General features: G+C 36.2%; 1 protein-coding gene across 9 annotated transcripts in view; it reads right to left on the bottom strand.

Moving 5' to 3' along the window:
* RAB3GAP1 (RAB3 GTPase activating protein catalytic subunit 1) overlaps nucleotides 1-20344 on the bottom strand; it is a 118727-nt gene that overhangs the window by 47621 nt on the left and 50762 nt on the right. For all 9 annotated transcript variants that reach the window (XM_070581242.1, XM_070581241.1, XM_070581243.1 and 6 more), the window contains 2 exons: nucleotides 3890-4009; nucleotides 2823-2988 (listed from right to left, as the gene is read on the bottom strand). In XM_070581242.1, coding sequence (XP_070437343.1) covers nucleotides 2823-2988; nucleotides 3890-4009 — 286 coding nt within the window. The remainder of the gene's footprint in view (nucleotides 1-2822; nucleotides 2989-3889; nucleotides 4010-20344) is intronic.

The raw sequence follows: 20344 nt of genomic DNA, 5'->3' as shown, positions 1-20344 counted from the left end.
TCAAATATGTAGGGGATTATGGTAGAAGAGGATTTAAACTTAAATTTTATGTGACTAAAGGGCACAACTGCCCCTCCCTACCCAAAAGGAAGCCTTTCCTAATAATCAGATCCACGCAAAAATAAAATCCACGGCTGTGAAGGGTGAAGGCCCCAGAACACTTCAAGTCGATGTTACAGAGTGATTTTTATAGAGATGTCTTTAAAAAGATGGTACAGGAGAGTCACATATTGGGCAGCTTTACTTATGTAAAACCTCTACAGTACACAAACCAGGTCTCAATTAGTCTAAGTTCAACTCTTATCAAATCAATTTTGAGAGCCGTTTCCTATCTAGTTGAGTGAGCTTAATGAAAGTTCTGACATGATGTGATGAACATTTTTTTTAAAGTACAACTAGCAGACAGTCATAATCTAAGTCAGGCTCCACAGATTAAGGCGGTCCTTAGTGTCAGTAAAGAGAAGCTGAGCTACAGAAGTGAGTGACATAAAAGATCCATGAAAATAACGTTTACTAATATTTTTTAAGAAGAAAAAACAAAATATTCATATTTGTGTCTGACCAGAAATTAGATCTAAAAAAATTAAACATAATTGAAGAGTTCTGGAGAGAGCAAAGAAAAACTAATGGGGTAGAAATTATCACACACTTGCCTTTTTCAAAAATTTCTTAAAACACCACATGTAGAATTAAGCACTACTTAAGGCATTTCAAAGCCCAAAAAGTTTTCGGAAAAAAGTTACATACATACACACAACTCCCTAAAATATATGCTTCTATGATTTTTTTAATGGAGATAATCACAAGAAATTGCTAACACTAGTTATTTTGAGGAGAAGGACAGAAGGGTAAAAGGAAGCTTCTACTTTATTTAAATATCTTAACCTGGTACATGCATTACTTTTTTTTTAATGTCAAATGGATTTATCTGGTGGTGATAATCCTACCACTACACTATTTAGGGTTTCAACATTAAAAACATATTTTTATGAAATTAAGTTCTAATCCTAAATATCTTTCTGACAGTATCTATTAAAAAAGAAATTTCAGTGGAAACAACCCAAGTGCCCATCGACTGATGATTGGATAAAGAAGATGTGGTATATATATACAATGGAATACTATTCAGCCATAAAAAAAGACAAAGTCGTCCCATTCACAACAACATGGATGGTCCTTGAGGGTATTATGTTAAGTGAAACAAGCCAGAGAAGGACAAACACTATGATTTCACTCATATGTAGAAGATAAACACACTGGCAAAGAGAACAGTTTAGCGGTTACCAGGGGGAAGGGGGTTGGGGGTGGGCACCAGGAGTGAAGGGGCGCATTTATATAGTGACTGACAAAAAATAATGTACAACTGAAATTTCACAATGTTATAAACTATTACAACCTCAATTTAAAAAAAAAAGAAATTTCAGCATTTTTTTCTATTTTTTTCTTTTTAAAATTTGCAAACCTTTGGAAAGGCTGCAAAACTAGTATAATGAATACCCATATGACTTTCACCAAGTTCACCAATTACTGACATTTTGATACACACTCATAACCGATATATATATGAATAAACTTTTTTGGATGAACCTTTTGAAAGTAAGTTGTAGGCATCATGACAATTCACCCCTAAAAACTTTAGCGTGTAATTCCTATGAACAAGTGCATTATCCTATGTCACCATAAAACAATTATCACACTCAAGAAGTTTAACATTGATACTACTTTCTAACATATGGTACATATTAAAATTGTCCCAGTCATCCTAAGCATGTCCTTTATGCCTATTCATTTTGCTCAAGGATCCAGTCAAGGATCATGCATTGCATTTAGCTGTTATGTCACTTTAGTCTCCTTTAATTTAAACAGCTCCCAATCTTTGTTTCGCCTATCACGATACTGACATTTTTGAAGAGTCTAGGCCAATTACCTTGCAAAATACGGCTCATTTTGGAAATACGCAATTCTTTCCTCATGTTTTGATTTATGTTAAACATTTTTGGCAGGAATGCGACACAGTGATGCTGTATCCTAGTCAATATATCATACCAGGAGATACAAGTTTGTTAATCAGTTTGTTAAACACATTTGTTAATCAAGTTTGATCGAGTTTGTTAATCAAGTTCGATCACTTCGGTGAGACGGGTGTCAACTTACGCATTTGAGGGGATTATTTCTCTAAGCAGAGGACCTGCTCCACCACTTGCTTATCTGGCTTTGCTCTCTTTTCTGGGGATATTCACAAATAGCTCCTCAACTTAAACCCTAATTTTTCCTCCTGAGTAGCACAGGCAAGTCCTCTACAGCTCTGTGATATAGAACATCAAGGATATATAGAGCATATCCCCATTAGCCTTGCTGCTCTGAGTCATAGAATATAATAAGCCAGATCAATCTTAAAAATCAAATCAAATGAAGATTTGAAAAAAAACGAAAGGCAATTCAGAATCCAAAGAGTTCAGACCTCAAGGAGCTCACAGTCAAAGGCTCAAACAAGCAGCTACCTAAAGCCCACTCATCTGGGGAGGTTGGCAATAATACTATTAGAGGAGAAAGAGTAGATAGAGATAACACAGTAGACAAATGTTAACAAACTGAACAAACAAAATCAATTTAATTAGTTGTTCTATAGCATTAGCACACTAAAAATCTAATCGATACTTTGTTTCTTTAAACATACACAGTAATTTATGTAGTCAATTACATCTTTCTTCCAATTACATTACTAATATTATAGAGAAATGTTTCCACATACTCAATAAACTACCAAATTGCTACTTTTATCTGGATCCCAGATAAGACTGACAATATCTATGCCGACTCACAATCTTTGATTTGAAGATATCCAGCAGACCTGATAAATGAGTATACTGATTTGGCACTTTTCGAAGATGAACCATTTCGAAATCAGTTCGCACACCAGGACCCTGACATTCTCCCACATACATTCTTCGCCATTTGTGATGAATTTGCACAAAGAGTGGCACCTGGCTGTAGGACATAATTAAACAGGAAGAGACAGTAATTTCATTAAACTTTGAATAACTCCTAAATCTCAAAAATTCTCACTGTTACATTATTTTAATGTCAAATATTTAAAAGTACTAAAAAAAGAACACTCCACAGACTTATATTTATAACAAACACACTCTTAGTATCATTTCTTCTTACACTAATAAACTGAAGAAATTACCATCTAGTGGCCCTTTATAGTCAGAGAATTGTTTTAAGATGGCTGGAAGTCATAAAAAAGCAAAATGAAAATTTTCTTGAATAAAAGCAATCATACCATATTAGCCTCTTCAAATTCAAATAAACTTTGATTCACAGGTATTAAACAGTACAAATTAACCCAACATTAATAGTGAAATATTTTTTACTTTATCATTTGAAGAGACAGTCAATCCTCACAATAATTCACAGATTTCCCTATTTGCAAATTAGCCTACCCACTAAAATTGATTTGTAACCCCAAAATCAATACTTGCAGCACTTTCATGGTCATTTGCAGACATGAGCAGAACAGCGAAATATTTGAGTTACCTGACACACATGTTCCCAGCTGAGGCTAAACAAAGCAATGCTCTGGCTAGGAGTTTTAAAATTAGACTTCGTAACAAAATTTATTTAAATAAACTAAAATTTGGAAGCAAAGCACAAAAATAGTATAATTTACTCTTAATTTCAAATATTCATTGAATATTTCTGTAAGTTTCCCTTTAGAAATGCTCTCCCTAAAGGTTTGAGTTTGCCCTTATACACCAAATTCCAATACAATAATGTACAAATACTAATCCTAATTATAACCAAAAACGTAACATTCAGTAACTATTTTCCTTCACAAATTATAGTTTTTAACTCATTGTCTAAGTTTTTCAAAATGTCCACCCACCAGCCAGTGTTTCCCAAAGCAATAGACACAGAACTCAGAAGAAGATTGCACTTAGATTCACTGAGAACAGCATCACTGTTTGCAGCAGGGGCAATCACCACGAACTCTCGCAGTCCATACCTTAAAAAAAGAATCACTGGCGTTAAACAGAAGAAAACTTCAGAATACATAAAAACCTATTATTTGAAAAACATGAAAGAATTTCCCTGAAGAAAATTTAACAAGTCAGGTTTGAACCACAGGGGTTTCTCTTTTTCTTAAATGGCAACTGAACCTACAACATCCTGAATTTTCTTCGTTGAGTGAAACACTTCCCTAATTCATCTACTATTTCCCTTGTATTCCTTACAAATTAGAAGCAATTTGCTAAAATCACAAAGGGAAGAACATTAAATAACAGTTTCACCTTAAAAGTTAAGTTTCCAAGATAAAAGATGAAAGCTAGCACTGAAATCTTGCTTTAATTAACTGGTAACATCAAGTCCACTAATGTGGAAAAAGACAAAGTTTGATAGATTCCCTAAATGGCAGGAAAATAATTGTCAGCCATGATGTACTTGTGCTGTCTAAAAGTGAGAACATGGTTAAGTATCCTAATTAAGGAATTCATGTATTCTTTTACTCAATAACGTATTAAGTAGGAGTCATAAAATTATTAGAAAATGGCTTACTCTTGCTATGATATCTTACAATAATGAAAACTTCTCATTTAGTTATCAAGTCCTTTAATAACAAATTTGCAGCCATATTTTACAAAAATGTAAGGTCAAGTTGCTGATCTTGCCTATTGAAAATTCCTGTCCTATTCACTCAACGTACTTTTTTTTCCTGCTTTTTTCTCTCCAAATCCCCCCTAGTACATAGTTGTATATTTTAGTTGTGGCTCCTTCTAGTTGTGGTATGTGGGACGCCACCTCAGCATGGCCTAATGAGCAGTGCCATGTCTGTGCCCAGGATCCGAACCAGCGAAACCCTCAGCCGCCGAAGCGGAGCGTGCAAACTTAACCACTTGGCCATGGGGCCATCCCCTCAATGTACTTTTATTTAATAATTTTTTAAATAAAGAAAATAATTTATAAAAGGTATTACTCATTTGCCAATTCATTTTAACTCTGGATATGTAAGAGTTACAAATGCTTGTTTTTATGAACATTCTCCTCAAGAAATCACCCAAAGAGCAGTAAATAAAGATTAAAAAATAAAAGAAGTCCAACCCATAATCTGTTTATTGTTTAGATGAAAAAAATTTATTTCATTTAGTCACTTTGCCTCCACCCTCCTACCCCTGAAGTCAAAATTAGTATGTAGAAGCAGTCTCAAATACTGGAAGGAAGCCAGAGCTGTGAATTTTAAGCTCTAAAGGCCTGTAAAAATACCGTTTTCTTTTTTCTTTTTTTAAAGTCCTTGGAAGAAAGAAAACAAAACAAGTGAACATTTCCTCAGGGCATCCCTTCATCAGAGTGAAACCACTGTCAACAGTTTCTTGGTTGTTATTCCAGAAATGTTCTGTCTGTCCATGTACCCACCCTACTCTCAGATAAGGTTATATTATACATACTTTCTGTCCCTTCTTTTCAAAGGCTACTACCCTATTGATCAGTACTTTGTTTCAGTTTTATGTTACTGCAATGATACTGCAATGTCTGTTTCTACAAGTATTACCTGTGTGATAAATTCCTAGAAATTAAGCTGCTGGAAAAAATAACATCTGTATCTTTAATATTGATAGCTGTTGCCAAACTATTTCCTCCCTCCCCACACACACAAACTGTGCCAGTGTATACTTCCATTAACAACAAATAAGCCAAACTGAACTGCTTTCTATTTACCTGCAATAAAATCCTATCCTCTATGTCTTTGTTTCCTCTACCTGGAATGTTTCCCCCAATTCTATTGCCATCACAAATTTTGATGAATTACTAAATACTGATCAATACTAAATAGTGACGAATACTAAATATTGATTCACCAAATCTTGATGAATCTTTTCTTCGAAGATTTACCTCAAATACTACCCTGTCACCCCTGTTAAATGGCTAAATATGTTCTCTTCTCTGAAGTCTAATGTATTTTTCCTGTTATTATTATTCTTTAAGAGATCAATATTAAGTCATTGATTTACTTTCTATATCAGATCTTTCCATCCTAAGACCATGCCTACATCAAGTAAACAAACATTAAGTGGGGGGACTTTAAAAAATTAGCAAAAATCAACAACAACAAAAAACCAAGCAACCAGATTTAATAGTGGACAAAGGACTTAGATAGACATTAGTCCACAGAAGACAGACAAATGGCAAACAGCACATGAAAAGATGCGGTCAACATCACTAACTACTAGGGAAATGTAAATCAAAACCACAATGAGATACTAATTCATACCTATTAGGACGGCAATTATAAAAAACAAAACAAAACAGAAAACAAGTGCTGGTAAGGATATTGAGAAATTAGAAGCCTTGAGCATGACTGATGGGAATGTAAAATAAAATAGCATAGCCACTATGGAAAACAGTACAGTGGTTCTTCAAACATTTAAACATGGGACATCAACATCATGGCAGAGTGAGCTGTTCCCTTAGTCTTTCCCCCATAAGATACAACCAAAAGGACATTCATTAACCAACAGAGGACACCCACACAGCACAGCAGGACATCTGAGAGATCCACGCAGCCATACATCTGAAAGTGGGGGTACTAGACCCACGGGAAGCAATGGAAGGTGAGTGGATCTCCTCCTCCCCAGCAGCAGCAATCTAAGGTGTGGGATCTCATGCAGTGGCCAGCACATGACTCTAAGAGGATACAGGGGAACAGACAGGCCTCCATGAGAACGCTTTTGCTTTCAGAGTTCCATCCCAGCCCAGAGGAATGCTCCATACCAAGCAGCTCAGCCATCGTGTGGGCTCCCCCACCAAGCCCAGCAGCCCAGGTGGGCGGCCAGTGAGTGCTGAGCAGACTCGTGAGAGTGAAAGAAAGCTCCCTTCCCTTCCCCTCCAGCTTGGCACACCAGCTCAACCGGCTGACCAGGGCAATGGATCAGCACCAGAGTATCTGTGCCTGCATGTGTAACCCACCAAGCAGCAACAGCCAGCAGGCAAACACAGAGAGCCCTTTCGGCACAACTTCCAGCGGATGCAGAGGGTTCAGAAAATACAGATGCTGTCTGCCTGAGTGGTAGCAGGCGAAATCTGCAACCAGAAACTACCGCTATGCAACAGCAAAGGTCCACTTCATCAAACACCATGAAGAAATACATTAACACCCCAGATCAAAGGCAAATGACAAGTCTCCAGAAACCGATCCTGAATTCACAGAAATTTACAATTTAATGACAGAGAATTCAAAATAGTTGTTATAAAGAAACAATGAGTTATAAGAGAACTCAGAAAGACTGTTCAATGAACTCAGGAACAGAATTAAATGAGCAGAAGGAATTCTTCACAAAACAGATTGAAACTAAAAAAAAATAAACAAAGGCTGGAGATGAAGAACAAAATAAGTGAGATAAACAACAATCTAGAAACCTTAAAAAACAGAGCTGACATTATGGAGGACAGAATGAGCAATTTAGGGGAGAGAAAGACAGAAATGCTGCAGATAGAGTAGGAGAGAGAACCAAGACTAAAAAAGAAAATGAAGATATTCTCCAAGAAATATCCAACTCAATTAGGAAATGCAACATAAGGATTATAGATATTCCAGAGGGAGAAAGGCGCAGAGCGCTTGTCCAAAGAAACAATAGCTAATAACTTCCCAAACCTGAAAAAGGAACTGGAATTACAAGTAAATGAAGCCACAGAACTCTAATTGCATCAAAGTAGAAAGATCTTCTTTGAGGCATATATTAGTAAAACTGGCAAACGTCAATGACAAAGAAAAAACTAATGGCAGCAAGGCAGAAGAAAATAACCTAGAAAGGAACCCCTATCAGGCTTTCCGCGGATCTCTCAGCAGAAACCTTACAGGCTAGGAGAGAGCAGAATCATATACTCAAAATTCTGAAAGACAAAAACTTTCAGCCAAGAATACTCTATCCAACAAAAATATCCTTCATATATGATGGAGAAATAAAAACTTCCCCAGATAAACAAAAGCTGACAGAGTTCACTGCTGGGAGACTCCCTCACTCTGCCCCCCCCACCCCCACAAAGGAATAATCAAGACGGCCCTCATATCTGAAACAAAAAGGAAAAGGTTTACAAAACCTTCAGCAAAGAGATAAATAGACAAACAAAATCAGAAAATTGCAGCTCTCTATAAGGTTAGCAAACAATTATAAAATTAATGATAAAGGGAAGGAAAGTATCAAAAATAACTATAAACATTTCATTTTAATCACAAACTCACAACACAAAACGGCATAATTTGTGGCACCAATAATTTAGACAGGGAAGAGGAAAGGGATGGAAGCTGCTTAGACTAAGGAGATAAGACGTTATCAGAAAATGGACTCTCTCATCTATGAGATCTTTTACATAAACCTCATGGTAACCACTAAACAAAAAAGAAAAGAGAGATACAAATGATAAATAAAGAGAAAACCATCATAGGAAATCACCAAACTGAAATGACAGTCAGAAATACACAGGAAAAGGGGATGGCCTGGTGGCATAGTGGTTAAGTTCACATGCTCTGCTTTGGCAGCCTGGGGTTCTCCGGTTTAGATCCTGGGTGTGGACCTACACATCACTCATCAAGCCATGCTGTGGTGGCACCCCATATAGAAGAAGTAGAAGGACTTACAACTAGTATATGCAACTATGTAATGGGGCTTTGGGGAGGAAAAAAGAAAGAAAGAAAGAGGAAGATTGGCAACAGATGTTGGCTCAGGGCCAATCTCCCTTATGCCCCAAGACAACAACAATAGCAACAAAAAACAGAAACAAAAAGAAATACACAGGAAGAGAAACAAGGGAAATATAGAACAATCAGAAAACAAGAGATAAAACGACAGTATTAAGCCCTCATATATCAATAATCACTCTAAATGTAAACAGATTGATTTCTCAAATCAAAAGACCAGAGTGGCTGGATAGACTAAAAAACAAGACACAATATATTCCCTCTAGGAAACACATCTCAGCTCTAAAGACAACACAGGATCCGAGTGAAGGGATGGAAGATGATACTCCAAGCAAATGGCAAGCAAAAGAAAATAAGTGTTGCCATACTTATATCAGACAAAGCAGACTTTAAGATAAAAAAGGCAATGAGAGACAAAGAGGGGCAGTATAAAACAATAAAAGGGACTTTCCACCAAGAGGATATGACACTTATGAATACATATGCACCTAACAAAGGGGCACCAAAGTACATAAAGCAACTATTAACAGACCTAAAGGGAGAAATTAACAGCAACACAATAATAGTAGGGGATCTCAACACCCCACTTACATCAATGGATAGATCATCCAGACAGAAAGTCAACAAGAAAATAGCAGATTTAAATAAAAAACTGGACCAGATAGACTTAACAGATATATATATAGAACACTCCATCCAAAAACAGCAGAATACATGTTCTTCTCAAGTGCACATGGAACATTCTCAAAGACAGACCATATGTTGGGAAACAAGGCAAGAAAATACATTTAAGAAGAGTGAAATCATATCAAGCTTTTTTTCTGACCGCAATACTATGAAACTAGAAATCAACTACAAGAAAAAAGCTGGTGAAGTGACAAATATGTGGAGACTAAACAACATGCTACTGAACAACCAATGGATCAATGAAGAAATCAAAGGAGAAATCAAAAAATGTCTACAGACAAATGAAAATGAAAATACATCATACCAACTCTTATGGGATGCAGCAAAGCAGTTCTAAGAGGGAAACTCATAGCAACACAGGTCCACCTCAACAAACAAGAAAAATCTCAAATAAGATATCTTAAGCTACACCTAACAGACCTAGAAAAAAGAACAAAGCCCAAGTCAGCAGAAGGAGGGAAATAACAAAAATTAGAGCAGAAATAAATGAAATAGAAATAAAAAAATAGTAGAAAGGATCAATGGAACTAGGAGCTGGTTCTTTGAGAAGATAAACAAAATTAACAAACCCTTAGCCAGACTCACTAAGAAAAAAAGAGAGAAGACTCAAATAAATAAAACTAGGAAAGAAATAGGAGAAATTACAATGGATACCACAGAAATACAAAGGATTACAGGAGAATACTATGAAAAACTATACACCAACCAATTGGATAATCTAGGAAGAAATGGATAAATTCTTAGATTCATACACCTCCCAAAACTGAAGCAAGAAGAAATAGAGGATCTAAATAGACCCATCACAAGTAAAGAGGTTGAAATAGTAATCAAACACTACCCAAAAGGGGCCTGCTGGTGGTGTAACAGTTAAGTGTGTGTGCTCTGCTCAGCGGCCCAGGGTTTGCTGGTTTGGATCCTGGGTGCGGATCTATCTTTGAACCACTTGTTGAGCCATGCTGTGGCAGGCATCCCACATATAAAATAGAGGAAGATGGGCACAGATGTTAGCTCAGGCCAATCTTCTTCAGCAAAATAAAAAGAGGAGGATTGGTAACAGATGTCAGCTCAGGGCTAATCTTCCTCAAAACAAAAACCTCCCAAAAAACAAAAGTCCAAAACTAGAATGGCTTCTCTGGAAAATTCTACCAAACATTCAAAGAAGATTTAATACCTAGCCTTCTCAAACTATTCCAAAAAACGGAAGAAGACAAACATTTCCTAACTCATTCTATGAAGCCAACATTACACTGATCCCAGGACAACACAAAGAAAGAAAATTACAGGCCAGTATTGCTGATGAACATAGATGCAAAAATCCTCAACAAAATATTGGCAAACCAAATACAGCAATACATTAAAAGGATCATACACCATGATCAAGTGGGACTTACACCAGGGATGCAGGGATGGTTCAACATCTGCAAATCAACCAATGTGATACACCACACTAAGAAAATGATGGAGAAAAATCACATGATCATCTCAATAGATGCAGAAAAAGCATTTGACAAGATCCAACATCTATTTATGATAAAAACTCTCAATAAAATGGGCGTAAAATGAAAGTACCTCAACATAATAAAGCCCATATATATGACAAAGCCACAGCCAAGTCATACTCAACAAGAAAAACCTGAAAGCCATCCCTCTCAGAACAGGAACAAGACAAGGGTATCCACTCTTGCCGCCCTTATTCAACATAGTACTGGAGGTTTTGGCCAGAGCACTTAGGCAAGAAAAAGAAATAAAAGGTCTCCAAATTGGAAAGAAAGAAGTGAAACTCTCGCTCTTTGCAGATGACATGATTCTGTAAATAGAAAATCCTAAAGAATCCATCAGAAAACTACTAGAAATAACAACTACAGTGAAGTTGCAGGGTACACAATCAACTTACAAAAATCAGTTGCATTTCTATACTCTAATAATGAACTAGCAGAAAGAGAACTCAAGAATACAATCCTGTTTACAATCGCAACAAAAAGAATAAAATATCTAGGAATAAATTTAACCAAAGAGGTAAAAGACGTATACCCTAAAAACTATAAGACACTATTGAAAGAAACTGAAGATGACATAAAGACATGGAAAGATAGTCCATGCACATGGATTGGAAGAATAAACATAGTTAAAATGTTCATATTGCCTAAAGCAATCTACAGATTCAGTGCAATCCCAATCAGAATCCCAATGACATATTTCACGGAAATAGAACAAAGAATGCTAAAATTTATATGGAACAACAAAAGATCCCGAATAGTGAAAGCAATCCTGAGAAAAAGGAATATAGCTGGAGATGTCACACTGCCTGACTTCAAAATACACTACAAAGCTATAGTAATTAAAAGTCTGGTACTGGCACAAAAATAGGCACACAGATCAATGGAACAGAATCGAAAGCCCAGAAATAAAACCACACATCTACAGAAGCTAGATCTTCAACAAAGGAGCCAAGAACATACAATGGAGAAAGGAAATAAATAGTGTTGGGAAAACTGGACAGCCACATGCAAAAGAATGAAAGTAGACCATTATCTTACACCATACAGAAAAATTAACTCAAACGGATTAAAGACTTGAAGATAAAGCCTGAAACCGTAAAACTCTTAGAAGAAAATACAGGCAGTGCATTCTTTGACATCAGTCTTACCAGTATCTTTTTGAATACCACGTCTACTCAGGCAAGAGAAACAAAAGAAAAAGTAAATAAATGGGACTATTTCAGACTAAAGAGCTTCTGCAAGGCAAAGGAAACCAGGAACAAAAGGAAAAGGCAACCCATCAATTGGGAGAAAATATTTGCAAATCACATATCTGACAAGGGGTTAATTTCCAAAATATATAAAGAACTTATGCAACTCAACAACATAAACCCAAACAACCTGATTAATGGGCAGATGATATGAACAGATATTTTTCCAAAGAAGATATACAGATGGCCAATAGACACATGAAAAGATGTTCAACATCACTAATGATTAGGGAAATGCAAACCAAAGCTACAATGAGGGGCCAGCCCCGTGGGTGAGTGGTTGGGTTCACGCACTCTGCTTTGGTGGCCCAGGGTTTCGCCAGTTCAGATCCTGGGAGTGGACATGGCGCTGCTTGTCAGGCCATGCTGGGGCAGCGTCCCGCATGCCACGGCTGGAGGGACCCACAACTAAAAATACACAACTATGTGCCAAGGGGCTTTGGGGGAAAAAGGAAAAATAAAATCTTAAAAAAAACCCCCAAAAACTACAATGAGATATCACCTTACACCTGTGAGAATGGCTATAATTATCACAACAAAAATTAACAAATGTTGGAGAGGATGTGGAGAAAAGGGAACCTTCATACACTGCTGGTGGGAATGCACTGGTGCAGCCACTACAGAAAAGAGAATGGAGATTCCTCAAAAAAATTAAATTAAAGTTAATACTGAAGCAATGGCATTGAAAACTATTATGCAAGATGTCCATTTATACTATACATATACAACTAGTATAGATTGACCCTATCAGAATGAAATAAAATTAATACATGGTTAACTTATTTTCAAATACTGGGTATTTATCCAAAGAACTTGAAACCAACAATTCAAAGAGATCTATGCACCCCTAGGTTCACTGCAGCATTATTCACAATAGCCAAGACATGGAAGCAATCCAAGTGCCCATGGACTGATGAACGGATAAAGGTGTGGTATATACATACAATGGAATACTATTCAGCCATAAAAAAAGACAAAATCATCCCATTTGCAACAACGGGGATGGACCACGAGGGTACGATGTTAAGCAAAAAAAGCCAGACAGAGAAAGACAAACAGGACATGATTTCACTCATAGGTGGAAGATAAAAAAACACATAGATAAAGAGAACAGATTAGTGGTTACCAGCGGGGAAGTGGTTGGGAGGTGGGCGAAAGGGGTAAAGGGGCACTTATATATACTGATGGATAAAAATTAGACTACTGGGGACAAGCACAATGCAGTCTATACAGAAACTGATAGATAATAATGTACACCTGAAATTTCACAATGTTATAAACCATTATGACCTCCATAAAATAATTTTTAAAAAAACTTTAAACATAAAACAACCAGCAATTCCACATCTGGGTATATATTCAAAAGAATTAAAACTCAAGAGATATTTGAACATCCATGTTCATGGCAGCACTATCCACAATAGCCAAAAGGTGGAAACATCCGAATGTCTATCAACAGATGAATGGATAACAAAATGCGGTATAAACATACAATGAAATATTATTCTGCCTTAGAAAAGAAATTCTGATACATGCTACAGCATAGATGAACCTTGATGACATTATGCTAAATGAAATAAGCCAGGCACAAAAGTATAAATATTGTATGATTCCACTTATATGAGATACGCAGAAGAATCAAACTCAGAGAGACAGAAAGTAGAACGGTGGTTGCCAGGCCTGGGGTAGGAGGGAATGAGGAGTTATTGTTTAATGGGTACAGTTTCAATATGGGACGATGAAAAAGTTCTAGGGATGGACAATGGTGAAGGCTGTATAAAAATGTGAATGTACTTAACGCTACCAAACTCCACACTTAAAAATGGTTAAAACGATAAATTTTGTTACATATGTTTTATCACCATAAAAAAAATTTAACCTAATAAATGAGCAAAACTAATGCATATTTTAAAGAATAAGAAATATAAATGGCTAATAATTCTATAAAAGATGCTCAATCTCAGGAGCCAGCCCATGGTATAATAGTTAAGTTTGGTGCTCTGCTTCAGCAGCCTGGGTTCATGGGTTCAGATCCAAGGCACGGACCTACACCATTTTTCAGTCATCCTGAGGCAGTGACCCACCAACAAAATGGAGGAAGACTGACACAGATGTTAGCTCAGGGTGAATCTTCCTCAGCAAAAACGAAGAAAAAGGGGGGGGGGGAAGGGGGAGAGGGAAGAGGAAGAAGAAGTTCAATTTCACTAGTGATTAGGAAAATAAAAATTAGAACAAGATATCACTGTTAACCTATTAAATTGGCAAAAAATATAAAATGCTGATAAGATGCAGTGTTGGCCAGAGTTCAGGATATGCCACAGGTGGTGGTATAAACTTTAAAAACATTTTTAGAAGGCAAAAAGACAGAATATCAATAGTTAAAATTTTCAGACTTTGAACATATCTCTTTGTATCCATGCTACAAAAACATTCACATAAATGCACAAAGGTATATGCACAATGATGTTAATTATAATAGTTTGTGAAAAACCAGAAACAACCTAAATAGCCTTCAATAGAGTAATGGGGTAAATAATTACAGTATCCTCCCATACTATGGAATACTTAGTCATTAAAAAAAGTATATATATATTTGAATTTACTGACATAAAGCCTATCATGAAATGCTGAGAAAAATGAATATATATCAGAACAATATGTATAGTAAAATCTCATTTATGAAAAAAATTCCCAAATCAAAAACACAAAAATATATATACATATAACTCACATGCTCATAAAAAATATCTAGATGGAAATATGCCATATTTCCCATGATTTCTTGCTTGGTTGTCCAAAATCAAGAAGTGTGAGATGTTTTGGTCTCCTTTTGTGTGTGTGTGTGGAAATGGGAGGGAAGACAGGGAAGGAAAGAACGGGAAAGGTGAATGGAGAGCGTGCTCTAAGACAATGAGTTTCATTAGTAAATGTTTATATTTTCTTCGATTTCTAGTCTAGCAGTCTAAATTTATCCGGAGCTCAAATGTATCAACACAAATAAAAACCCCACTATAGCAATTCTTAATAACAGAACTGTTTTATCTGATTACAAATGTATACTAAATATTAAATTTAAATATAAATGTGCCTTAATATCACAACTTCCAACTGAGAACAGTAGCACAATAAAGCCTTCGTTTTTGTATATTTTAAGATGCATTCTTTTTTCTTGCTCCAATAAAGACTGAAAGCAGCAACAAATAATCAATATTTGATATATCTGTTGTTAATCTCACATAGGAAAATCATAAAACCATGCCATCTACTTTGAATGCTACCATTTTACAACTCTTACATGTCTTGCTTTAGAAAGAAATATATGCAGAGCTTCTTCAAACAGTACAAAGAATATATACATAAAATACTGGATCACTGGGGCCAGCCCAGTGGCATGGTGGTTAAGTTCGCATGCTCCGTTTTAGTGGCCCATGGTTCAGAGGTTTGGATCCTGGGTGCAGACCCACACACTGCTCATCAGCCATGCTGTGGCAGCATCCCATATACAAAGTAGAGGAAGACTGGCACAGATGTTAGCTCAGGGACCATCTTCCTCAAGCAAAAAAGAGGAGGACTGGGAACAAATGTTAGCTCAGGGCCAGTCTTCCTCACACATACACAAATACTGGATCACAAAAATGGTGATGATAAACAACGAAAAATCCATTTCTTCAACATATTTAAATACCTAGCATCTACAAAAATACCTGAGAAAACGGACGTGGTTAAATAAACAATTGCTTTTTAAAATTATTTCCTCCCAGTGATTCTTGGATATTGCAATCTGTATCTTTAATTTATAATCTACTTAGGTTAATTCTGGTACAATCTAGCAATTTTACACAGTATAGCTCCATATCCTGCCCTCTTCCTTTGTACAATATTGTCATACATATTACATGTTACATGTACATTATAAAAAATACAGTGCTATAATTACTTCTTAAGCAATCTTATGTTTTTTTTTTAAATTAACAGAATATATGTTTTGTATTTACCAGAGTATTTCCAATGATTCTTGGGTCCCTAAGTAAATGTTTTATTCATCAAATCTGAGAAGTTTTCAGCCATTATTTCTTTAAATTATTTTTCCTGCCTCTTTCTTTTTCTTCATCTGGAACTCCATTTACATGTATGCTTTGGAACACCTGATACTGACCCAGAGATCTCTGAAGTTCTGTTCATTTTTCTTTCTGTTCTTTGGAATAGATAATTTCTATTAATCTTTCAAATCCACCAACTGTTTCTTCTGCCATCTCAGATCTGCTTTTGAGCTCATCTGATGAAAGTTTATTTCAATTATACTTTTCAACTCTAGGATTTCCATTTGGTTCTTTTTTATGGTTTCTATCTATTGAGATTTCCTATGTGATTGGTTAGTATATTTTTAATTCTTTGAATACAATTCCTTTTAATTTTGAACTTGCTTATAATAACTGCTTTGAAGTTATTGCTAAATCCAACATCTGGGCCCACTAAGAGTCCATTTCTACTGTTTTATTTTGCTTGCATGGGTCACACTTTCCTGTGTGATCTTTTATATCTAGTAATTTGTAGTTGAAAACTACATTTAGATAATATATTGTAGCAAAACCAGATCCTGTTTTAACTTTTCTGAGGGTGGTTAGTTTCCTTTTTGTTAGTTTGTTTGTATTTAGTATCTTGGGCAGACTGAAACTATGCAATCTGTCTCCCACAAGGTGTTCAAGCTACTAACATCTCTATTCAGTCATTTCACTCTTATTTTTCAGCCTGGCTCTCTAGAGGCTACCCCTTGTCTGTATAGCTTAGTGGTAAGACAATAATTTGGGCACAGATTGTGCTCAAACACCTGAACCCATAGGCTTTCATCTTTTGCCGATTCATCTGTGGTATGAGTTGGAGAATGCATTCAAAGTTGCAACCAGCTCTGAAATTTGGTCTCTCTTGCATCTCCTGTGCACATGTGTAGTTTTCCTATCATACAGGTATGTGTACACAGTGTATCCAGCTCTTCTGTGGCTCTCATAGAGGATATTCCTGTTAAATTTCTGACTAATCCACCATTTGCCTTGAACTAGGACTGCAACTTTGGCCTAGAGAAAGGTACAGGTTTTCCCCACTTGTTCTCAATCAAGTCTGCTACTTTTAATTGGCAAAGCCACACGTTTTTGCCATCCATCCAGAATCAAGTCTGCCCATTTGCCAACAGAGCTGGTGGTTTTCATGGCCAGCCGAGACTGGAAAACTACATTTCTCATCAGCATAGACTGGGGAGAAAAGGGACGGTAATACAAACAGCCACAGGCAAAATGGCCAGCGGCTCCCTCTATTCTTACTGAAACTCTAGTAGTTTTTCAAGAATAAATCCTTCTCAATTTGTTGTCTGCCTTTGAACAATCTCCAGTGCCCTGAAATGACTGTTTTCACATTTTTTTCCAGTTTCACACCATTTTTTTTTCCAGAGGGGAATTGCCAACTACTTCATGTTGCCATTACCATAAGTCCTCTGAACATTTGCTTTTCAAAGAAGAACATTTTACAGGTCCTTAGGGCTATAATACCATTCTCTTAAAACTATCAGGCCCTTTTACACTTATCTCTGTCTATCACCAGCAAAAAAATACATTAAATATTTTTTTTAAAGCCATAATTATTCAACTGCGCAGTTCACAAGATTGTTTGTGAACTGTTTCTTATGCCGTTGCTGTTATTCCTCTGTGATGACCACTAAAGTATGACTGAAGCTGAAAGGACCAAAGAATAGGCTAGACAAAGGCAAACCATGGAGACAAAAATCTGTCCTCAGTTAAACCCAGCTGTACTTTCAGTGTATTTTTCCAATTTCAGTAAAGCCTCCACAAGCACGCAGCTTTTATGTTCTCATTTTCTGTATTATTTTCATATTGCTGCTGTAACAAATCACCACAAACTTGGTGACTTAAAACAACACAAATTTATTCTCTTATAGTTCTATAGGTCAGAAATCTGACACAAGTCTCACCAGGCTAAAATCAACTTGTCAGCAAGGCTAAGGCTGTGTTCTTTTTGGAGGCGCTAAGGAAGAATCCATTCCTTGCTTTTCCCAGTTTCTAGAGGCTACCCTCATTCCTTGGTTCGTGGCCACCTTCTTCCATCTTGAAAGCCAGCAACAGTGGGCCAAGTTCTTCTTACATCACATCGCTCTGACAGTGACTCTCTTCTGCCTCTGTCTTCCACTTTTAAGAACTCTTGTGATTACATTGGGTCCACCCAGATAATCCAGGATAAATCTCCCTATATTAAAGTCAGTTGATTAGAAACCCTAATTCCATCTGCTCCCTTGATTCCTTCTTGCTACAATAACCTATATTCACAGGTTTTTAGGATGTGGATATCTTTAGGAGGTAGAGATGCTCATTATCCTGCCTACCAAACCTTCTTTTAAAACCTCTGCTCAGGAAGGATCTCATGAATTTACACGTGGGCATAAATGTCTGCTAAAGCTAACGTCTGTGTCATTTCCAGGGCTATTTATTTTATGATAAGGAATAACAATCAAGGGAATAAATATCTAATGATGGTTTCAGGAACCAGTCATTAGAAGGTATTAAAGAACAGATACATAAAGAGGTAGAGAGACGCATCCAACAAATCACAACATTAAGATCAATTATCTTGCCTAGAGCATAAAAACTGATCATGCTCATATACCTTTTAAAGACCAGTTTCATAAAATACTCTTTAAAAAGTTAAACTGAACCTACAAGATATCAAAACAGATATAGATGAACTATCAAAATTGAGCATTTGACATGAATGTGAAAATTCTATTTTCTAAAGCTTGATTTGAAAATAAGTTAATCATGTATTAATTTTATCTCATTCTGATAGGGTCAACCTATACTAGTTGTATATGTATAGTATAAACGGAGATCTTGCATAATAGTTTTCAATGCCATTGCTTCAGAATTAACTTTAATTTAAAAAAAGGAAATATTTATAGGTGAAAATTTCTTTGTATGTTATTCTTCAGCAGCTAAGAAGCATGGCGAGTAATTCATATCCTTGAAAACTGCAAAAAGTTTAATTTTTAACAATTACAATTTTAAAAAAATCTATTAAAAAAATGAAGTATGAGAACATTATGAAATCTTCTTAAGATGCCCAGTTCACATTAGGCCTAAGATACACAGATAGCTTCTCATCTTTTGCCATTCTCAACCCTCTGCTGCTATACTCCAGGCTTACCCAACTACCTGCAGATTTCAAATTCTTAATCTAAACATCATCACCTTTACAAATGCTCTTCTTCTGCCTTGAATATCTTTTATCTAACTTCACCTGGCTTATTCTCACTTGTCTTTCAGGCTTCAGGTGAGGTATCACCACTTCTGGAAACATTTTCCTGACTTAAACTGTCTGAAAAAGGGGCACCTCCTATGACTTTGGATCAAGCCCTGTAGTGCCCTCTCTGACAGCATTTATCAATAGTGTTACCATTTATTCCCTTATTTGTCCCCCTACTAATCTCAAAGCTTACTGAGGCAGGGATCATATTTTATCCTTGGTATCCCAGTACCTGGCTCAAAGTAAATGTTTAAAAATAATGTTTGCTTAATAAAAGAAAACACATATACCTTTAATACACCTAATTTCCAAATAATTCTCATAAATTTGGTTGTTGGCTTTCTAATCTTTAAGAAAGATTAAATGAAAAAAATGAAAATGATATGGCAGATTGACATGACACAGAGTCCTTCTTCCCCCAAAACACATCAAAATACCTGATAAAATACAACAATGTTTTTCAAATGCATAGCTGAATTTGAAGGAATAAAAAGGAGATTCCTGGGTGACAGAAATAAAGAGGAAACTGAAAGGCAGAAGCAAGCATGCAAGGTGACTCTGAAGAAACCCAGAGGATTATAAACTTTGGATACAAACTCTAACAGCTAGGGACTACGGATTGGGATTTTACAGGATAAGCCTTTAGTTGCTAAAAGCCTGTTAGTAGGACTCACAGAGATGTCTGAAAAACTAACGATGCTTTGATAGACTAGACAGACTGAGAAAGAGAGAAGAAAAGTTTGTTTATGTCTGAGAATACCACGTGTTTTAGTTTAGCAGTGATAATGTGAATTACACAACTCTGAGAGTGATACAGTATACCCAGACCAGGGCAGGTGGTCTCTGGCATGTATCCAGACTAGGCTGTGTGCAAGAATACCCCAGCCTCATAATAAATATAAATAAGG

This window comes from Equus przewalskii, chromosome 17 (assembly GCF_037783145.1).
Source record: "Equus przewalskii isolate Varuska chromosome 17, EquPr2, whole genome shotgun sequence".
NCBI lineage: Eukaryota > Metazoa > Chordata > Mammalia > Perissodactyla > Equidae > Equus > Equus przewalskii.
The sequence above is the reverse complement of the archived record's forward strand: the minus strand, read 5'-3'. Positions and strand labels throughout refer to the sequence as shown.